This window comes from Meles meles, chromosome 7 (genome assembly GCF_922984935.1).
Source record: "Meles meles chromosome 7, mMelMel3.1 paternal haplotype, whole genome shotgun sequence".
Taxonomy (NCBI): Eukaryota; Metazoa; Chordata; class Mammalia; order Carnivora; family Mustelidae; genus Meles; species Meles meles.
Genome location: NC_060072.1, coordinates 87,988,068 through 88,011,228, shown reverse-complemented (window position 1 = coordinate 88,011,228; position 23,161 = coordinate 87,988,068). Strand labels below are relative to the sequence as shown.

Genomic DNA, 23,161 nt, shown 5'->3' with positions numbered 1-23,161 from the left:
ATGTGGGGCTTGATCCCAGGACCCTGGGATCATGACCTGAGCCGAAGGCAGAGGCTTAACCCACTGAGCCACCCAGGTGCCGCTTAAAAATAAAACCTTAAAAAAACAAAAAGAACCCCACAGCAATCTGCCTTTTATTATTGTTTTTCCATTTGTCCTAAAAGTGTATATTCTTAATGTTCACAAAATAACTGACATTTAAAGTAATCTTCTATATACATCATTTAAATTTACTTCTTTTACCTCATTCTACCAAACAAAAGGATTCAATCCTTCTCAAGTGCATTAATGACCTTTCAGAAAGCTTACACCCTGTTCAGAAAATTACTTTTAACAGTCCTCTCAGCCTTAGGCCTCTCTCCTGGATGACAGGCACCAGAAGGTAAATTCAAAGGGCAAAGAATCAATTATTCAAGTTTATGACCTGCAGATACTGGGAATTCAGCTTTCAATGAAAGTAAGTGAACTTATCATTTAAGTTTGTCAGAAATTTTGTCTACCTAGAGGGAGTTCTTACCTCTGGCTCTGGCTCATGGGGTGATTTAAAAAAAAAAAAAGCCTTTATAGTATCACCAACACTAAACATGGCAACCAAAGCAGGCCTCTGAGTAGGCAGAACTGCAGAGCTCCCAGACAGAGTTGTTAAGAAGACAGCTTCTGGGAGGCCTGACTGTACTTCTGCAATTAATTATGTCCCATGAAATTCCCCTGTAATCTTTTAACCTAATAAACCATTTTTTAAAAAGATTCTATTTATTTGACAAAGAGAGAGATCACAAGTAGGCAGAGAGGCAGGCACAGAGAGAGGAGGAAGCAGGCTCCCTGCTGAGCAGAAAGCCCATTCGGGGCTTGATCCCAGGACCCTGAGATCATGACCTGAGCAGAAGGCACAGGCTTAACTCACTAAGCCACACAGGTGCCGCTAATAAACCAGTCTTTTACTTGAGTTTTGAGTTTCCATGCTGTGCATTTAATATGACTAACATGACTTATATGTATGAACCAATGAAACATTGGAAACATTGTTTCCTTGTTAGACACCTTGCCATATATTTTTTGATTGCTTCCTTTTATCAACTGAAACATGATTTGGGAAAAAAGAAAAAGCTCAGACAGTGTCCTTTTCTATGACAAAGTTCATTCATCTCTTGGGAACAAGGGCTGGGCCTTAAAATGGTGGTGGCAGTGGGTACTATTTTATCATTGACACCATTTAGAATTGTCAGTTACAGGATAATAAAAAGTACAGCCCATTACTTACAGTTTTAAAAACTCTCTACAGATAATATACCCCCTTTCGCCTTCACTACGGCAATACCCTCCCAGAACCTTGCCTTTGGAGCTAGGCAGATTTTGATTTAGTAATTTACGTATAGCTTAATTTCTGACTAATGGCAGGAAAGAACTGTGAAGAGCTTGGATAGCCTAGCTTTCCTGTCAGTGAAAGGCATTTAATTGTATATTAAGCACTTTAACAAAATAAAATGTATTTACAAACTTACCCTCCATCACGTTCTTCAATTCTGAGAATACCAGTTATGTCTCTACCCAAGGAAATGGCAATTAACTATTAAGATTTAATTGTTTTTTAATTTTAATTAAGATTTGATTAACAATTAACTATTAATTAACAATTAATTAAGACTAGTTTCAGAAAGACAAATCAAATTTGAGTATTGATAAATTCAATGAAGAGCAAAAAAAATTCATTTAGTAAGATTTGAACATGAAAAATATAAAGCAAATGGACCAAATACTAGAAATGCCCCTCGTTTGTAAACTGTTATACAGAGTAATATGTGGCTTTAGTAAAGCAAAACAGGATTATTTCAAGGTAGTTAGTAATTACTACCTAAACATACAATGGCTGAGGCTCTAGAATCATACCTGAATTAAAAACCTGGCTCTGGGGGCGCCTGGGTGGCTAAGAGGGTTAAAGCCTCTGCCTTCAGCTCAGGTCATGATCTCAGGGTCCTGGGATTGAGCCCCACATCGGGCTCTCTGCTCAGCGGGGAGCCTGCTTCCCCCTCTCTCTGCCCGCCTCTCTGCCTACTTATGATCTCTCTCTCTCGTCAAATAAATAAAATCTTAAAAAAAAAAAAAAAAGCTGACATTAGTGTTTCATTTTTAAAAAATATTTTATTTATTTATTTGACAGAGAGAGCAAGAGAGCACAGAGGGAACAGCAGAGGGAATCCAATGCAGGGCTCAATCCCAGGACCCCAGGATCATGACCTGAACCACTTAGGCGGCTGGCACACTCATTCTTTAACAGAGATGTATAAGATAGTACACCTCATATTCTTGCATATTCGATTTATAAGAGCCAAAAATGGAAATAACCCAAACAGACAAGGAATAAAGGAAACAATGACACACTCACTAAGCATTACACGGCTATTCAAAATGATAAAGATACATTACCGTATTTCATAAAATCTAAAGGGGTACTACTATATCAAAGAAAAAATTGCTGTTAATTAACCTATGACATCAAATATTGTTAAGATGTATCCCAGTTTCCAGAGAAATTACAATGTGCAACAATGTGGGTGGTAGGGTTGCTGAAATATGAAAACATAAAAATGGAAAATGCTTTCACAAAATGAAGTGAAAAAAACCATAACTACCACCACAACAAAAGCAAGTATGTTAAGCAATTGTATGGGCTAGGAATTAGTACTTATATTACTATCTCCCTTTTCCAGATTATACTATGTGAGAAATAATATATCCAGCTAAAGACAAACAGAGATTAAGTATGAAGTTTGTATTAATCACAAATGATTACAGCTCACAGATCATTACAATTACAAAAAAAGTATGTAAGCATGGATATGGGCTAGAGGGGAACATGATCTGCTACAATACTCAGATCAGGGATATTTTTCTCTAATAAAGCATTCCACTGAAATATTACCTTAAATCCTGAGTCATAAAAAATATAAAATTAAAAAAAAACTTTTTTCAAATTTTAGAGCATGAATGTTACACTATGTAGTACATTAACATCAAATATTATTTTATGTATTTTGTGCCTGTATATATTAACATTATACTATTTTATACTATTTTAGTTTTATACCAGTCAATATTTATTAAATTTAAATAAATGTATTTTTTCTTAAGACTTTATTTATTTATTTCACAGAGAGAGAGATCACAAGTAGGCAGAAAGGCAGGCAGAGACAGAGAGAGGGGGAAGGAGGCTTCTGGCTGAGCAGAGAGCCTGATGTGGGGCTCAATCCCAGAACCCTGGGATCATGACCCGAGCCAAAGGCAGAGACTTAACCCACTGAGCCACCCAGGCGCCGTTGATGATTTCCTTTGAACATAATTCATTCTCACATTTCACAACTTTCTTCTGGAATCACATTCCTTCTTCTGCAAGGACATTATGATTCTTTTAGTCAACTCTTTAAGTTGTGCCTTCTCTGAAAACGCCTTTATTTTTACCTTCTATCTCTGCTATGTAAAGAATTCAAAGATTATTTTTTTTTCTCCTAGTATAAAGAATTCTTACAAGACACACATTCCCTTTCAGCATATTAGAGATATCCCCACTGGTTGCCTGGGTGGCTCAGTTGGTTAAGTGACTGCCTTCACCTCAGGTCGTGATCCAGTCTTGGGATGAGTCCCTTATCAGGGTCCCTACTCATCAGGGAGTCTGCTTCTCCCTCTGACCTTCCCCACCTCATGCTCTCTTTCTCTCTTCTCAAATAAAATCTTAAAAAAGAAAAAAAAATTAAAAAAAAAAGATATTCCCACTGCCTTGTTTTGTACAGAAGTTGGTGACCAGAAATTTGCCATCATTCTAGCTGTCACTCTTAATCTTTCTCCTTAAATTTTTGTCAATGGTGATTTACAGTTTCACAATCGCCAGTTTAAGTGTGAAATTCTTCTTTATTTAATCTATTTGGGATTCACTGAGCTCTGAAATCCAATGCATCAATTCTGTAAAATTCTCAGCCTTTAGCTCTTCAAACTCTGCCTCTCCATCAACTAACTGTTCTACTGTTTCCTTCTGGAATGCCAATAAAATATTCACACCTTCTCATACTATGTTCCACCTCTCTTTGTATCAATCTCCCATCTTCCATTTCTTTGTCTAAGAAATTACACCCTGAGTGATTTCTTAAGTTCTTTCCTCCAATTCATCAATTCTTTCTTCATCTGTTTCTAAGATGAATTTAACCTGTCCACTAAGTTTCTAAGTTCTTTGAAAAATAATTTTCATTTCTTAAAATTCTGTTTGGTTCTTTTATCAAATCTATCTGACCAATGCTTTCCTTTCCTTTTTTTTTTTTTTTTTAAAGATTTTATTTATTTGACAGAGAGAGATCACAAGTAGGCAGAGAGGCAGGGGTGGGGAAGCAGGCTCCCTGCTGAGCAGAGAACCCCATGTGGGGCTCAATCCCAGGACCCCGAGACCATGACCTGAGCCGAAGGCAGAGCCTTAATCCACTGAGCCACCCAGGCGCCACCCTTTCCTTTTTTTCTTCTTTTTTTTTTTTTTGAGAGGGAGAGAGACTATTTTAAGCAGGGTCCACGCCCAGCAAAGAGTCTGATGTGGGGCTGGATCTTACACCCTGAGATCACCACCTGAGCTGAAATCAAGAGTCAGATACTTAACCTACTGAGCCACCCAGGCACACCTGTTTTGTTTCTTGATCATCTTTTCAGTATCTTCCTTCCTTTAAGCATTTTTTTTTAAAGATTTTTATTTGAGAGAGAGACAAAGTGAGAGCATGAATAGGCAGAGTGGCCAGCAGAGGGAGAGAGTAAGGTTGCTAGAGAGCCTGAGCCAAAGGCAGACACTTAACAACTGAGCCACCCAGGTACCCCTAAGCATATTAAATATTCTAATTTTATAGTCTGTATTTGATAATTACAGTATTTGTTATGTTTGAGGGTTTGCTTTTGTGGTCTGTTGTTTCTGCTAAACCATGCTCATGATGACTTACATGCTTTCCGATTTTATATTGTAAGCCCATTTCCTTGGAACTTTATTTGTGGGAATTCTGAAGACTACATTTAAAATATGCTCTCGAGATATGGAGATATTTGGAGGATTTGTTTTCCTTCTGCTAGATGACTGCATACTAAAACTACCAATCTAGTATTCCTTTAATTTTTGACATGGTTATTTTGTTAACATATATTGTGAATTTTCACTCTACTTTGGCAAAAGGAGCATCTGTGGTTAGAATTATTAGGAAAGACTGCTACCTCACCAATCCAGACTCAAAGCTAAAACTGACAAACTCCCTTTTCTCTGGGATTGTTTTCCCCCTAGTTTACCTTGTGTCCTGTCTCTAAGCACTGCCAATTAAAACCAAAGCTGTGGTTTTAATAAGAACCAACAAATGCATTTAGTCTCTGCATTTATGATCTGTTTACCTCTTGGATGAGTATTTTTTTTAACTTTGGTCTGAAGATTTCATTTGCTTTCTTGACAGCTTAAAGCTCTGCTTAAAAAAAAAATTTTTTTGTTAAAGATTTTATTTATTTATTGGACAGACAGAGAGAGATCACAAGTAGGCAGAGAGGAAGGCAAAGAGAGAGGGAAGCAGGCTCCCTGCTGAGCAGAGAGCCTGATGTGGGGCTCGATCCCGGGACCCTGGGATCATGACCTGAGCCGAAGGCAGAGGCTTTAACCCACTGAGACACCCAGGCGCCCCTAAAAAAAACTTAAAAAAAAAAAAAAAATTTTAACCAACATTTTCAATTGTTTTCCAAAACATCTAATTCATAATACTTCTTAAAAAAGGAAGTATCAATATAGTCTCAACGAAGCTAAATTTAGAGTAATTCCAACAACTGAAAGACAAGTATAATAACAAACAGCAACAAAAACGAACTTTATTCTGCCACCCAGTAATTATGCAATTACTGGCCATGTTTTCTTCATTTTTAAAGACATAATGCCTAGTCTACCAAAATTCCTTACAGTTTTTATGCACCTTGGGCACCTAACTTTATTTTGGTCATTACTTCCTCTCTCTTTATTATTTGTACATACCTCTATTTTATTAAACACTGTAACAGTTTATCTAAATATGTGTTCTAAAGCTGGGCAATGGGCTCAAGGAAGGCAGAAACTAGATCTTCCTAGTCTATTTCAGCTATTAACACAAACCAGTCGGAGTAGATCTTCAACTGTCTACTTGAATGAAATAGCAGAGGCACGTGTGCAAAAAAAAAAAAAAGCACTTTACTTACTCTTCAGAGGTGCTACAAGATGAGAGCTGATACAATCTTTTTTTTTTTTTTTTTTTTTAATGTGTACTGAGTTTAAAATGGAAGTCTAATGTTGAAGTGCTTCTTGGTTTTTGGTTTCAAAGCTGCTAAAGGCTTTTATAGTATCATCAAAACCAATAACAAAATGTCAAATCATGCAGGGGAGCAAAAGCATCTCCGAAAGTATTGCCATTTGAATAATCACAGGAACATCTTAGTTTAGAGATATAAGTTCATAATACCACATCATAACATAATTAATTAGCTCAGGGAGGAAACCAACTAGTTTTCTTATAGCACCAAGCAGCCATCCTCCCATCCCAGGCACTAAGGTATTATTTTAAAAATTTGTGAAGTTGTAATTTTAGAAAGCAACTCATCTTTACATTTGCCACTCTGTAGACCATGTGAACAATGCCTGCTGTATAAAAAATATCTTACCAAGGATTTTTATCAGTCAGTATTTAGAATCCACTCAAGGTAAATTAACAGAAAAGTAATTTATTAAAGGATAATGTCACTGCTATGTCACTACGTCAATGAAAGGGCTGAAAATGGGTGCAAAGATAACATCACCCAGAATAATGCTGAAGTGGTTTACAAGGAAATCATTATCCCTGCCACCATCAAGAGCTATATGCCAAAATTCAAATCCATTACCACTGCCAGGACCAAAATCACTTCCTCATTACGAACTTAACCTTGAAACCTCCACTTAAAGCAGACCACCTCTGTCACTCCCTCCTGCAAAACTGAAAGTTAAGAATACAACCCTCAGGGGCGCCTGGGTGGCTCAGTGGGTTAAGCCGCTGCCTTCAGCTCAGGTCATGATCTCGGGGTCCTGGGATCGAGTCCCGCATCGGGCTCTCTGCTCAGCGGAGAGCCTGCTTCCCTTCCTCTCTCTCTGGCTGCCTCTCTTGTGATTTCTCTCTGTCAAATAAATAAATCTTTAAAAAAAAAAAAAAAAAAAAAAAAAAAGAATACAACCCTCAGAGACGCCTGGGTGGCTCAGTTGGTCAAGCTGCTGCCTTTGGCTCGGGTCATGATCCCAGCGTCCTGGGATTGAGTCCTGCATTGGGCTCCTTGCTCAGCGCCGAGCCTGCTTCTCTCTCTGCCTCTCCCCACCACTCTGCCTGCTTGTGCACTCGCAAGCGTGCACACACTCTCTCTCTCTGTCTCTCTCTCTCTCTCAAATAAATAAATAAAATCTTAAAAAAAAAAAAAAAGAATACAACCCTCATTTCCTTACATTGTATAATTTCAAGCAAAAGTGATCTGCGGGTATGTCTGACTAGTGGCTCTTAATGTTATTTAAGATGCATCCATCTAGAAACAAGAGCATTGGCTAGTACATATACAGGAGAGGCCTGACTCACAATATGGGTATTTCTGCAAATATAGAAAGCTACTCAAAAACTGGGGGCTCCAAATATGACAAATATTCACTATAAGAGATTAAGATTAATATTTAAGATACACAATTATCATATATATATATATATATATATACTTAATTTATAAATAATTACCCAAATATTGTGGGATTACGATGAAAATGTGCTTTTACTGATGGGATGCACTACTTTTTAAAATTGTTTTAGTTTTTAATTTAATTATTTTTTAAAGATTTTATTTGAGAGAAAGAGAACTCATGTGCAAGTAAAGTACGCATGAGTGGAGGCAGGTGGAGAATCTTGAGCACAATCCATGCTGAGTGCAAGCCCAACACAGGGCTCAAACTCATGACCCTGAGATCATGACCTGAGCTAAAACCAAGAGTCAGATGCTTAATAAACTGAGCCACCCAGGACCCTGAGTTTATTATTTTCATTCCAGTATAGTTAACATACAATGTTGTATTAGATTCAGTATACAATATAGTGATTCAATAATTCTATATATTCTCATTGCTCATCATGCTAAGTATCCCCATTACCTACCTATTTCACCCAACCTCCCCAAGCCCCACCTTTGGTAAATTACCAGTTTTTTCTCTATATTTAGATTAAATAATGAGAAGAGAATTTGTGACCATGAACCTTCAATGTTTCATTATGACATCTTTATAATCAGAAGTGTTAAAAACATTCAAACTCATCATTCCTAGGTTGAGAGCAGAAATTGACAAAAATCAAAGGAAACAAAAATGATAGACTGTCTTACTAAAATCACTTACTAGTGATTTTAGGTGTTACTATATTTTCTGTCAGAAATCAGTTACTCCTTTGGAGATCACACATAATTACTCAAAGCTCAACCTCTATTAAGCTTCCCAATTTAGTCAAATTATTATAATCTCCATCTAGCTGAAGATATAAAGAGTGATTTCCCTATGTGTTTAATACAATTCAAAGAAATTTGCTCCAAAGCAATCAGGTTAGATTTCAAACAGAGTAGAGAATATAAAAACCAAATGCATTTCAGTATAGGTGGTGACAGAAAGAGCCCACCTCACTTCAGGGGCAAAAAGAGACTGCGATCATGGGCCAGAGTCAGGAGTGATGGGACTGTTGCTCAGACAGTGTCAAGAAATTCCTGGTAAGCTCAAGTGTTATCCCACCACACCGCAATTAATTTTTGATATTAAGAAAGAAAGCTTGCCCTTCTTTTACTGAAAACTAAGTGCCTGGCAGGGCTTTCTTGGCACAATGGCTGTTATGTGCTTTCTACCCACCTACTGGAATGCCTGAGCTTCCCACCTCAGAAGCACCAATGGTTTGCCCATGCAAAGTCCATACCCTAAGCATGTGATGATAGGGAAAAAAAAAAAAAAAATCAACTCAGTAACTAAAGGACCAGAGCCCATTTCTGCAAACTTGTCGGGTAACCCAGAAGTCAGACAAGAGCCCCCATATTACCACTGCCTCTACCACTGAAGTAACAAGATAAAAAATTAGTGACAGCTTGATGCCTTCCTGTGCTGTCTGAAGTCAAGATACAGGACTTTGGCACACAGCACTCCCAAGTATTGCTAATGGGTGTTCCCCTTTGACTAAGACAAGGGGATGCACTATTTCATTAAGTATCTAATAGTAAATCAAGATAATTAATTAGATGCCTTTCAGCAGCATACTATCCATAAATCTGATGTGTCCCTTCCTAAAGGTACCAAGAATAATCAAAGTATAAAGTCTATGGCATATAGACAAGCAGGACTCCTGAGAATATATTTTCCACAAGACTAGTTAAGAGTATACACTCTAAAAGCCATTAATGTACACGAAAACACACACATATATAAGGATGTATATTGCAGCACTGATTCTTTAAGTGAAAGGCTAAAAACAAATATAAACTTCTATCTAAATCGTTAAAATGTTGTATATTTTGTAACAGGAATACTATAAAAGTTAAGAAAAAAAAAGAGTGGTTTAAGCCGCTGCCTTCGGCTCGGGTCATGATCTCAGGGTCCTGGGATCGAGCCCCGCATCGGGCTCTCTGCTTGGCAGGGAGCCTGCTTCCCCCTCACTCTCTCTGCCTGCCTCTCTGCCTACTTGTGATCTCTCTCTGTCAAATAAATAAATAAAATCTTTAAAAAGAAAAAAAAAAGACAGGCCTATATATACTAACAGTGGAAAAAAAATCAAGTTGCAAAACAAGCACTTTGTTTCATCATTTATGTTAACAAACAAAAAATTACTGTATAGATAGATACATAAGTATGTAAAAACAGAAAAGGTCTGAAACGTTATAACACCAACCTTATCAACAACAGAGCTATAAATTACTAAGATACTTACTGAAGAGGGAAAATGTACAAAGAACAAGCAGGAATAGTTAACTACAAAATATCATTTTACCTATTGAACTACTTAATGTCATTTTGAAAGTATAAAAGGAAACTATCAGTTCACTGCTGTAATTCATATAATTTTCCCAAGAGTTAGCAACGTTTATCAATAACCTTAAAAAGACGCATTCTTTTAAACACAGAATTAACTAGGAGTGCCTAGGAGGCTCAGTGAGTTAAGTGTCTGCCCTAGGTTCAGGGTGGGATCCCTGGGATTATCCCGCATCGGGGCTCCCTGCTCAGGGGGAAGTCTCCCTCTGCCCCTCCCCCAACTTGTGTGTGTGCGCTTACTCTCTCTCAAATAAATAAATAAAATCTTTAAAAAATAAATAATAAAAAATGGAATTACCATATGATCCAGTAATTCCACTACTGGGTAACTACCCAACGAAAAAGAAAACACTAATCTGAAAGATGTACTCCTATGTTTAATTGCAGCATTACTTGCAATAGCCAAGATATGCAAGCAACCCAAGTGTCCATCCGTAAATTAATGTATAAAGAAGATGTACTATATACACAATGGAATATTATTCAGCCATAAAAAAGTATAAGACCTTACTATCTGTGACAATGTGGATGGACCTAGGGAATATAATGCTAAGTGAAATAAGTCAGGCAAACAAAGATGAATACCATAAAATTTCACTTGTATGTGAAATTTAAGAAACAAAACAGACAGACAAAAGAAACAAATTCTTAAATACAGAGAACAAACTAGTAGTTGCCGGAGGGAAGGCTGGTGGGAGGACAGGTGAAATGAAGGGGACTAAGAGTACATTTAATGTGATGAGTACAAAGTAATGTTAGAATTGCTGAATTATACTGTACACCTGAAACTAACAAATCAGTGTATGTTAATAATACTTCAATTAAAAAACACTGGAAAAAAATAAACATTTTTTGATCTAGAAATGTACTCGCAAGAGCTACTCAAAAGAAAGAAATATGCAAAACTATGTACATGGATGTTCACCACACTGATTTTGTAATAGTGAAAAATTAGAAACATCTCACTGCTATGGTCTAAATGTTTGTGTACCACCCTCCCCCCAAATTCAAATGTTGAAATCCTAAAGCCAATGTTATGGATTTGGAAGGTGGGGCTTTGGAGAAATGCTAAGTCAGAAGACTGAAGCCCTCATGAATGGGTTAGTGCTCTTCTAAAAGAGATTCCAGTCCCTAGGCCTTTCCACCATTGAAGACATTGGCAAAAAGGCACTATGAACCAGAAAGCCCTTACCAACTACCAAATCTGCTGGCTCCAAAATCCTGGACTTCCCAGAATTAAATTTCTGAGTTTATAAGCTACCCGGTCCATGATATTGTTTGAGTAGCCTGAGTGGACAAAGACACCAACCACAGAGGATTTGTTCAGTAACTATAGTCCAGCCATATAAAGACTACCTCAGAGCCTTAAAAGAAGACTGTATATAAAACTGGTGAAATCTGAGTAAGTTCTGTGGATTGTACCAACATCAATCTGCTAGTCTTTTATACCATACTACAGTTATGGCAAGGTGTTACTACTGTGGCAAACTGGGCAAAAAGGTACATGACACCACCCTGTATAGTTTTTTCGGGCAATGTGAATTGCTTGTGAATCCATAATATTTCAAAATAAAATTTGTATCAATGGGGAAAATACTGTAGAAGGCATTGAAAGTATTCATGGAAACCTGGGAAAAAAGCAAGTTGCTACCTTATTACAGAAATTTTGAATTTTGTGAAATAATGCACAAGCACAGAAAAGACTGGAGAGACTAAAAATCAAAAATCAGTGTTATGACTGGTTATCTCAGAGCAGTAGCATCTTTATTTTCATTTCTATACTTTTATTTTCATACAATTAACATCAATTGCATTATGAACATTTAAGACCCAAATTAAAAGCCGTATCCACTGGGAAAATCATTCCAGGCAAGTGACGCAAAAGACTATTGTCTTCGAAGAGGGTTAAGAAAAGCACAAACAAGCAAAAAGTCAATTCACAGTTAATAAACATGGAAAAACATTCGATCACAGTAGTCACTGAAGAAATGCAAAATAAACTATTTCATTTTAACCAAATGGTAAACTTTTACAAATTAGAATGCTGGGTGCCGACAAAGATGCAGTAAACTGGACAACAGTAAAAACTGTCCTAACACTTTTGGAAAGCAATCTGTCAATACTGATATGTTGATATGAGTTACTTTTCAAATGTTCACTCTTTGATCTACTGCAGTAACCTTTAACCTAAAAGCTTTATACAAGAGTGTCCTATACTGAATTGTTCCACATAAAGAAAAATTGGAAACTGAAATGCCCAACAAAAAAAGTTGTTTTTCTTTGACAAACAGTCTTTAAAATGACACATTAATGAATCTGACAAGACAGTTTAACTACAACAAAGGCTTATTTTTCTCATTTAAATTCTCAATTATCATGTTCGATTCATTCTGTTAGGGTTTAATAATGAATTCCATCAAAATCCTTACCTCTTCCATAGAACTAGAAGTAAGCCCCTAAGGCTACAGTTACATAAAACATCTGTTAAAGGATGTAAACTGTCCAAGTGCACTCTGAAACTCTCTGCCAAAACCACCACAAAAATATCCAAATTGTCAGTCCACAAAACTGAGAGATCAATCACCACCTCTCTATCTAAGCAATATATGTCATCACCAAATAAGCCAAAAGCAGTCTTTATTACCGGTCAATTTTATGCCAGTTCCTATGTGGGGAGTGATATAAATGAAAGGAAAAAAGAAAGACATCAAATTCTTGGCAAAACGATACCCTCCGGTCATTAAAGACAGCAGTTTTAAGGTAACAGAACAGAGTCAGGAAAAAGTCATCATGAATATGGTGAAACTATCTCTTCGGTCATATCCACCCATTTGTTTACTTACCTATTTACGATCAGAAATAGAAATCCCAAGCCACTTAACCCTACAAATGCTGAAAAACAAAGTGTATAGATTGATTAAAGTTATTTGCCTCATGGCAAATCAATCATCCAGGTTTAATTTTTCCATCTCCAATATTGAGAGAACCACCAAATTACAAGTAATTATTATTTAAAAAAAAAAAAGACACAAAACAAACACATGTCATTTCATCTAGGATAAAACTTCAGGGTTCTACTAGACTATGCTTATGGGTATTTCATGGACAACAAAAATGAAAATTAAACTGGGAAATTTTCACCATTCTGACAGAGAAGAGTAACAGCTAACATTTATGGAACACTTAATTCACCTTCATAACAACTTCAATTAAATACGACCATCATCCATATTCTGCAGATAAGAAAAATGTTACTTTAGGGTAGCCTGGCTGGCACCGTTGGTGGGGCATGTGCTGATCTTGGGATTGTTGAGTTCCAGCCACAATGGGTGTAGAGATTACTTAAAATCTTAACCCCCCCCCCAAAAAGTTACTTACCCCAAGGTCATGTGCCCAATGTTGCAAAGCTAATAAGGCAGAGGCAGGATTTGAAACTAGGCAGAAGGAACAGTTTGCCGATACATTTTTATAGTGGTTCCTAACCACTACACTACAGTTACCTTAGAGAAAAGTTTTAAGACAACTAGTTATTTTAAAAATATATAAAACAAAAGACAACCAGTTACATGCCATTTAAGGAATATTATAAATCTCCTCACCAAGCCAAATGGTCCCTGGCTCAGTTCTGTCCAGAGTGACTAATAATCCAGAAAAAAAATGGATATGCCACCAGATAACTAGGGTCCTCAGAGCAGAAGTTGATTCTGCGCTGCACTGATTTCTATCTCAGGGCCAAAGTAGTTTTCTATCCTAGGGCCATAGTTAATTTTCAATTAAATAAAAAAGATAATATTCATGGCAGTTTAGCAATAAAATTACCCTCTATCACAAGCACTTATCTTTAGCTGAATTATTTTGTCAGCAAGCTCCACAACGGCAATGACCTTATGTGTGGTTTACAGCTCCCTAGCACCTTGAACAGTGACTGGCACACAGGAGGCCAACAAATAACATTTGTTAAATGAATCAAGGAATGAACAATGCTATATGAGTGTTTCTCAGGCTTTACTGTGCTTAAGAATCATCTAGGAATCTTGCTAAAATGCAGATTCTGATTCAGCAGTTCAGGGACAGAGGCTGAGACTAAGAAGTCTTTGGGTAACTAAGTTTGCTGCTGGTCTATGGCTCACACTTTTCAGTAGCAAGGTTACTGGACCCCCTAAGATCATTTCCCCCAATCTCTTCAAGGAGTCAAAAATCAGGATTCACTTACTCTCTACGGAAGAAAACCTGAAGTTTATTTGTCAATAAAGCTATTACTACCGATCCTCTGATATCAGGAGGAAAGACTTATCTCCCCAAATTCTCACTATTCCTCAGTCAGATGGCATCTGTTAACTGTTCAAAAACAAAACAAAACAGGCTTCCATTCCACAGACTAGTGGCTTAGCTTTTTTTTTTAAATTTTATTTATTTATTTGACAGAGAGAGATCACAAGTAGACAAAGAGGCAGGCAGAGAGAGGGAAGCAGGCCCCCCGCTGAGCAGAGAGCCTGATGCGGGACTCGATCCCAGGACCCTGAGATCATGACCTGAGCGGAAGGCAGCGGCCCAACCCACTGAGCCACCCAGGCGCCCAGGCTTAGCTTTTTTTTTTTTGGCGGGGGGCGGCATCAAGGATTACTCTGAAAATACAATCAGAATTACAGAGTTCTCCCCAGAAAGTTCTACAGGAGATCCATGAACCCCCTTATTAAGACCAAGATCTCCATCTGTATTTACCATTTAAGTAATTTAAATAGTCCTCAACATACTGAGTCATTTTACTCCAAACTGTCAGCTGATAAAGCCAACAGCTAACCATACAAATCAAATTTTTAAAAATTCCAATAGTAAATATGATCAACATTAAATACAATATTAAATACAATCAATATTAAATATGAAAATAATCCTTTTCAGAAATGTGTATAGTCAAGTCAGCAAACCGTTATTTTCAAATAAAAATGACCAGAAAACTAAGATGAGACTTATCTTTCCCCAGTGTATATGAAAGCTGCAGCTCACATGTAGTGTTTATTATGCACCAGATACTATTCTAAGTACTTTACATTAACTGTCAATCTTCTTAACAACGTTATGTGACCTATTAATATTATCCTCAAGTTATCAGTATTATCCTCAATTTACACATAAGAAAATGAGAAAGAGGCGAAACCATTTGCTCGAGGTCATACTAATAGAAAGAGGCTGAGCCTGAACAGTAGCCTTGTACTTGTTCTTAACCACTCCTTTGTGCAACACTGTATATAAATGTATCTTATAATTATTACTCTATCACTGCCCCCATTTTTTTTCCTTCACCTAACTCAAAAGGCTAGAATAATCCCACATATCTTTTACCTTGCTTAACTGCAAACTTTCGTAAATCCTACAAATTTAATTTCTCACAGCTAATTCAACAACAAATACTTTACTACCAACTTATGTGCACTGTTAGTGATATGGGGAAAAGTACTGCCAATAAGCATACAGTCTCTTCTGAATTAAAAATTATCATACAAATCAGGACATTTTTGAACATGAAACAGGATGGGACATCTATTCCAAAAAGTAGGTGTACACTGTAACTATCTAGGACAAAATGGGAGGAATGATCACACTAACCTATTTCATAGTTTGCAGTATCTAGTGCCATGAAGTACCGGCCACCTATGTACACCACAAACCCTGGATTACTCCTAAATTTCTGTTTTGACACAGAAGAGCTTTTCTCTTCCCTCAGTAATATATAAACCAAACAAAACTTAACTTTTTATCCTTGGAGTCCGGCTTTAAGTCTACAGTTCATACTCTACCCCTAGGTAACATTCATCTAAAGTATTCCTCTGGAAGGGAACGACGGGAAACAAGAGAAGGAAGGAAAGGAAGGAAGCGAAGGAAGGACGAAAGATGCAATGAACTCCTCTGTCTTTGGTTTAGAGTCAGTCATTTATAAATACAGAGATATTTTCTGAACCAAAGTTTGGCTCAATGTCTGGGTCTATGACAAGAAACAGACAAGAGAAGACACATGAGCACGTGATACTCAAGTTTCTTTTTCTTACATATACCTATACTTGCATATTAGAAAAAATTTTCTTCACAAAAGAGGAAATATAAATCATCTACTTGCATCTCATCATTTGTATTCCTTTAAATCTTGTATATAAATATGTCCGTATTTGAACACACTGCAATCTTCATTCCTGTTTTGTAAGTTTTATTTGCCCAATTAAAAGTATACTCTTCAGCTATAAAAATTTTAAAATAAGGTAATTACCCAGTTTGGCTTATCCAGAATCAGGGTAAATTAGTAACAAGACTCAGATTAGAACTCGAAAAGGCATACTTCTCTCTTTTTTTAAAAGGTATTTATCTCTTAAATCAGTGCTGTCTCACAGTAGTTTTTGCAATTACCAGTGCCATTATGATGTAGTTTTAATAAATTTTCCAAAAATGTTCAACAAATCATAAGGCATAAATTAATAATTTTGGAAAGTTACTATTTATATCCTGGACAACTGACAACACAAAAGAGTTGCTATATTGATCAAATGATAGTTGTCAGCTAAGCTCTTCGCTAGACTATGTTAAAATGCTTAATACATAAACATCATAAACATCATGAACACAAACTTTATCAAAAGAAATTATTATTACCAAATAAATTACAGATAGGAACTTGACGTTCCAAAAAGTTGTCATTTGTCTAAAGTCATACAACTAACATTTGAACCCAGGATTCCAAAATCCTTGCAGAAAATTACAGTGATAATGCAAAAGTTTATTATGTTATCAAGACTGGAAACCTTCCTCAAGAACTAAACGTTAAAACAAAATTTAAGCAAAAATATAGAATATAGGAACAATAAAATAAAATGCTATGAACACCATCAGAGCTAAAGAGTTCATTTTCCATTTTCACTTAAGGATCTTCAGAGAGGTTTAAAATCTTTTTAATGACTTCACAGGACTATAGTTTCTCAACTTCCTCTACTTTCCACTCCTCTGCAATATAGACTCTGACCCCATTTCAACTACAGGGTCAAAAATCTTTTCTTAAGCTTCCAGGTAGGAAATCAAAATTACAGATTTGAAGTGTTCAAGACTACTGTCAAGGATCATTTCCATTAGCTGGGAAGTAATATGGCAGTAATACGGAGCTGCCAGATAACAAACCCAAATTGATACAAAATAACTGAATATCAATATTCCTAGCTTCTGTTTTTTCAGAAAACTGTAAACCAGTTCACTGTAATTTGAAGCACCAAAAGGTACTTTTACATCTTTATGTGCATTTCTAAGCATTTTATTCTACTTTTCACATTTAAAAGATAATTCCCACTTCATTCTCAGTCCATTGTATCTGAAAGTATTTCTACTTGAAAATATTTTCATTCATTTTTAAATTCTGCATCTCACTCCAATAAATAGTCCAAAATCAAATTGCTCAGAAACCACTATTCACTTATTTATAATTTCTCTTGGCAATCATTTCACAATTTGTTTAGGCACTTTCTTCTTCTAAGTCATTTAAAAAAAAAAAATCATCGGGGCGCCTGGGTGGCTCAGTGGGTTAAAGCCTCTGCCTTCAGCTCAGGTCATGATCCCAGGGTACTGGGATCGAGCCCCACATCGGGCTCTCTGCTCCACAGGGAGCCTGCTTCCTCCTCTCTCTCTGTCTGCCTCTCTGCCTAGTTGTGATTTCTCTCTGTCAAATAAATACAAATATTAAAAAAAAAAATCATTAGTCAGTCAGTGACATCTAAGAACTTTTTATAAATAAATTATTTAAATTAATGGGAAAAACCAGTACTGTATTTGGAGTTAAAGGCACAATGTTATGATTACTACAATATAAAATAAATGATTTCAGATCCCAAGCTTCATCTAAAATTTAAAATGTTATTACCTTAAAAAGCAGAACACTTTAGAAGTCAGATAAATTACTTTAGAAATTATGTAAGGGCTGGGGAAAGAAGGGAATGGGCAGTTATTGTTTAATGCATACAGTTTCAGTTTTGCAAGATGAAGAGTTCTGGATGTGAATAGTGGTGATATTGCAAAACAATGTAAAAGTACTTAATAACCCTGAACTATACACTTAAAATTGGTTAAGATCATTAAATTTTGGGGCACCTGGGTGGCTCAGTGGGTTAAAGCCTCTGCCTTCAGCTCGGGTCATGATCTCAGGGTCCTGGGATCGAGCCCCACATCGGGCTCTCTGCTTGTCAGGGAGCCTGCTTCCTCCTCTCTCTCTCTGCCTTCCTCTCTGCCTACTTGTGATCTTTGTCTGTCAAATAACTAAATAAAATCTTTAAAAAAAAAATCATTAAATTTTATGTTATCTGTATTTTAAATAATTAAAAATTTAAAAGTTATCTAAGAGTTATTATAGAGTGCATAAAAGTCATTTTTACCTAAATAAGTAGTTACAAGTATTCATTTTCAGGGAAAAACTCTAGAGACAGAAACCCAATTAAAACATGGCCAAACAAACAAAGCAGACAAAACTGCTAAAAATATTAAGGGGGGGGAAATGATCTGAAAAACAAACAAAAATGCTAGCAATCACAAAAAATCATTAAAAAAAGTGTAAGCTGTTATTTAAGTAAGTTGTTAGTAGAAAGCACAATGCTGTTTTGAACTTACAGAATGTGTTTTAAGGAAATTTATGTTGGTACATGTCTGACAACTTTGTGAATTATCCAAACATTTTCCCCTATTCACAGAGAGCCAGATATTGTATATGTCCCCTTCAGAACAGTGAGAAAAAAACCCCAATAAATTACTTAATCAATAGAGCCCTTTGTCTCCAAGACTAAGTTAAAAAAAAGTTACATCTCACTATTACTTAAAATAGGATTCCCGGTCTGCCTGTAGATTTCTATTGCAGTATATAGCTAGGTAGCAGAGTTCCAATTCCAACTTCAATATTCACTAGCTGTGGGCAAGTTTCTTAAATTCTATGCTGTAGTTTATCTCTAAAATGGAGATAGTAATTCTACCTATCTCACAGAGAGGATTGAGTAGATGTATATATATGAACACATGAAAAAATACTGTGTTTTGTACTTATTATACAAAAATGCCTCACGCACAGTAAGTACAATATACAGGTATACCACTATTATTATAGCGCCATTATCATTACTATTATCTGTCCCACTCATTCCAGTTATAAACAAAAAGCTAGGGTCTTACCAGAAAAACACACACAAGTAAAAGATTTTGAATACAACTACCAAGGGCTCAGATTCCAGATTGGAGAAGCCCAACCAAAGATGATCCACAAGCAACTTGGTTTATAGAAAAGTGGTTCTTAACCTTGTGCCATGGACCTCTTTAGCAGTCCAAGTAATCTACAGATCTCTTCTCAGAACGTTTTTAAAATGCACAGGGGGCGTCTAGGTGGCTCAGCCGGTTAAGCAACTGCCTTCAGCTCAGGTCAAGATCCCAGAGTCCTGGGACTGAGCCCCGCATAGGCCTCCCTGCTCAACAGATAGCCTGCTTCTCCCTCTCCCTCTGATGCTCCTTCTGCTTCTGCTCTCATTCGCACTCCCTAACAAATAAATAAATAAAATATTTTTATTAAAAACCTGTAATATGTGAAAATATTTCTCTCGTTGAATCCATTGCAATTTCAAGAATTTTCAGTTCTCTTCAATTCTAGATTTTAATTAGAAGCTAGTCAAAATAAACAGGGAAATTTTTTCCCTCAATGAAGTTCACAGACTTCCTCAATTCTAACCAGAGACCCAGATTAAGAATCCTTGGCTTAGAGGAAAATGCAAAATAAGTTCTGGAGCCAGAGACCTGTGTTGTAGAGGCAAGACTTCAGACTTTAGTCACCACATTATTTGCACCTGAATGACCTCAGGCATCAAACTGAGCTGTGGTTCACACTTTTAGAATAATTTCTAAATCCTACAGGTTATTCCTATAGTTTAAGGATCAAATATTAGTTAACAAAATGCCACATGACCAGTCTTGTTATTTTTTTTTTTTACTGCTTTTAATACCATATATTTGGCTCCAAACGTGTAGTCACATTGTTAATTTTCAGTAACTCATTATAGGAGAAAAGTTAAAAACAATATACTGATTCACAAAGAAAATGATTAGTGGAAATATTAATTAACAGTTTAATAAGAGCCATGATTTGGCACTAGAATGACCTGTATCTAAATCCCAGTTCCACCACTTCTAAGTTCAACCTCTTCTGCTTAGTTTTCTCATCTGTAAAACATTGCAATGTTGTTTTACAAACCCAGAGAGGATCTAGCTTAAACACTCAATAAATAGAGCGACTATTAAAGTTAACATTTTAACAAAGCCAAAGCAATCAATTGGGAACTCAAAAGTTTATTTTGGAATTCATGTTAATAAAAATAAAATTTCACATTCTCTTGCCCAGCAAAACATATACACACTTAAAACCTGAAGCATTTGCATGGCATAACGCTCCTAATACAAACCGGCACTGTTTAAAATCGTATCTGATTTCTTATCCTGCCGAAAAAAACCTACAATGAGGATAAAAAAATGGTAAACAGAATGGGCTCAGTAATCTCAAATCTCTTCATGATTTACTTGGGAGTGTTCCAATGAATGTTTATTACCAATGTGGGACATACTCTAAGGTAGATGCGTCTCTTTAAAACCCAATTTAAAGATCTCAAATTTATCAGCTACACAGTCGGTTAGATTAAAAAAAAAATTAAAAGCATGAATTTACTTTATGCCGGAATATTACGGAGTAAAATCCATCACTCCCTCCGAGAGAAAAAAACAGCCATAGACTGGCCCTGACTTCTCGATCCATTATACAACCTGTAAACTCCTTCCCTCATTGAAAAGATTCTTTTTATGGGCATAGTTAACAAGTGCCAAGTTGCGAAGTTGCAGCTTTGCTGGTTTGACGTTTTCACAATGCAAGAACAATATGATCTGGAATCTACTCAAAGCATTAGCCAGGCAGTCAGCTGATGCTCACTGCACACAAGAGAAATAAAAGAAATTAAACCTCGTATTTCTCTAAATCAGGTATCCACTACCTTTAAAACTAAAATAGGCCAGCAGCTGGCGTTCCAATGAAAATAAAAGTATTTCTATTGTTAAAACATTAAAAAAAAACAAACCCGGCTTTCCTCGGACTAGGTTTCCCTCATTCTTGGAATTTTCCTCCTATAAGGGCTTTTACGCGTCCATAAAGCCAAACCCTCATCGCGGAGCCACTGCCTGAGTAACTTTTACAAAAGGTCAAAGCGGTGCCTTTCAAGGCTTCCAAAGCCTACTGGCGTCTCCTCCGTTCACAGTAATTCGCTTTCCACCCACAGAACGTTCCAGAGACTTAAGGACGGGGATCAAACAAAATTTGGTGGGGGTTGCTAAAAAGCAGCTTTCAACTTTCTCTTCAACATACTTATACCGAATTTCACCTTCCTCCCTCCGCGGCCCCACATGTTGCTTGCTTCCCTCCCAGAGGGCCCCGCGAGACCTCGCTTCTCCACCACCCCCACCCCCGCCAACGCGCCCACCTGATTACCCTTTTCTCCGTAGACTCCGCCCCCGCCCTGCTGCCCCCCCACCCCGCCCCGGCCTGTTTGCCTCCTCTAGGAGGTCCATATGGGACACTTTTCCCTTCCTCTGATTCTCACCTCACGTAAGACAAGCCTGGATTCTCCACCTTCAATTCTCCCCCACTACGGTCCTCACTTCCCACAGCTTCCTAAAGTGTTGCGAGAGCGCAGAGTGGAGCCGCAGGCCTGCACGGCCCAGGTGCTGTGTCAGCCTATCTGCCGGTTCCGCGGCGTGTACGGCCTGGAAAGTCACATGGCGGTGGAACCGGCCGGTGCCTCCACACTCCTGCTCTCCTCACAGCAGGACGACATTACCAAGTCCACTCACCTCCACGAAGAGCAACATGTCTTCCTCCGCTCGGCCCAGTCGTTCTCGCCGCCGCGACTCCAACGGGCTTACAGGCCCGAGCCCCAATCGCTAGGATAAGGACACTCGCCTGGCCCCTCCACCCGGCAGTGGACCCGGCTCCTCCCCCGCCGTCAGCCGCTGCGGCCTGACCCGCCCAGTCCCACCTCCCTTGAAAGAGCAATCGCTTCCGGTTCCAGAGAAAAATTGCTTCCGGGAGAAGAGAAACCCCTCGGCGCGCTCAACTTTTACGCTACCTTTTCCAGCGGCAGCAAGGGAGGTACTATCGTCAGTTGTGGGGGGAGGGAAGTGATCAGAGGAAAGCACCATTCTGTACCACGGGGGTGGGTACAGATCTTATTGACGCATTTTATCCCTCGTCAAACGGAGGGCTACCGCTACTGTAACTACGCAGTTTTCGTAGTTCAAAATCTAGATCTGATGAAAAGCCGAGCTTGTGTGAAGTGTACTGGCAGAGGCCCAATCCTTCCGAAAAGGTGGTGGCTCAAAGAAAAAAAGTAGGGGGGAAAAAAAAAGCAGCAGTAATAGTAAATATATTAACAGCAGCTGCTGTGTATGAAATGCTTAGTATGTGCCTTACTATGTGCCTAGCATTATTCTAAGTATTTTATGAGAATTAATCTTTTAAAAACCCTTATACAATAGATAGTATCCCCATTTTACAGTTGAAGGAACCCTCTCAGAGAGCGGGTTTCCCTTAGAAACTTAGCCGTATGTTCACTTAGATCAGGTACCCACATCCACGCTACTTAATACTTACTATGGAAAGCCTCTTCGCTAATGTTCTGTCACTGTCACTTCAAATGAAGTACAATAAAAAATTTTTTTAAAATGGTCTTTATACTGTTCTTTTAGATGACCCAAATTCTTTATTATCTTCAACAATACCTAGTAAGCTTTATTCTTCCCTATCAATCCTACTTCTGTATCTTAGGTCAGACACTTAATCTTTTGAAATAATTATGTCTTGATCTTTTCCACTGATTTTTCCCATGCTATTATTTCAAAATTCTTTCTAAATTAAAGGTTTCATTTTCACAAACTGTTGTTTTCAAGATCTTACCGTTCTGATCCTATGTAATCTCCCTTACTTTAATGAATCTACTCACTTTTTCACTTGAATACCAAAGTAGTTTCTCCATCAAATTC

General features: G+C 37.4%; 1 protein-coding gene across 9 annotated transcripts in view; it reads right to left on the bottom strand.

Moving 5' to 3' along the window:
* Positions 1–23,161, bottom strand: part of LARP4 (La ribonucleoprotein 4) — a 218,377-nt gene that overhangs the window by 54,977 nt on the left and 140,239 nt on the right. For 3 of the 9 annotated variants that reach the window (XM_046011702.1, XM_046011706.1, XM_046011703.1), the window contains exon 1: positions 21,974–22,118. The exons of 2 other annotated variants lie outside the window; for them this stretch is intronic. In XM_046011702.1, the coding sequence (XP_045867658.1) occupies positions 21,974–21,991 (18 nt within the window). In that variant the 5' untranslated portion in view covers positions 21,992–22,118. Of the gene's footprint in view, positions 1–12,924; positions 12,974–21,723; positions 21,936–21,973; positions 22,119–23,161 lie in introns of those variants that run through there. 4 more of the 9 variants (XM_046011707.1, XM_046011709.1, XM_046011708.1 and 1 more) reach the window with 4 other exon arrangements.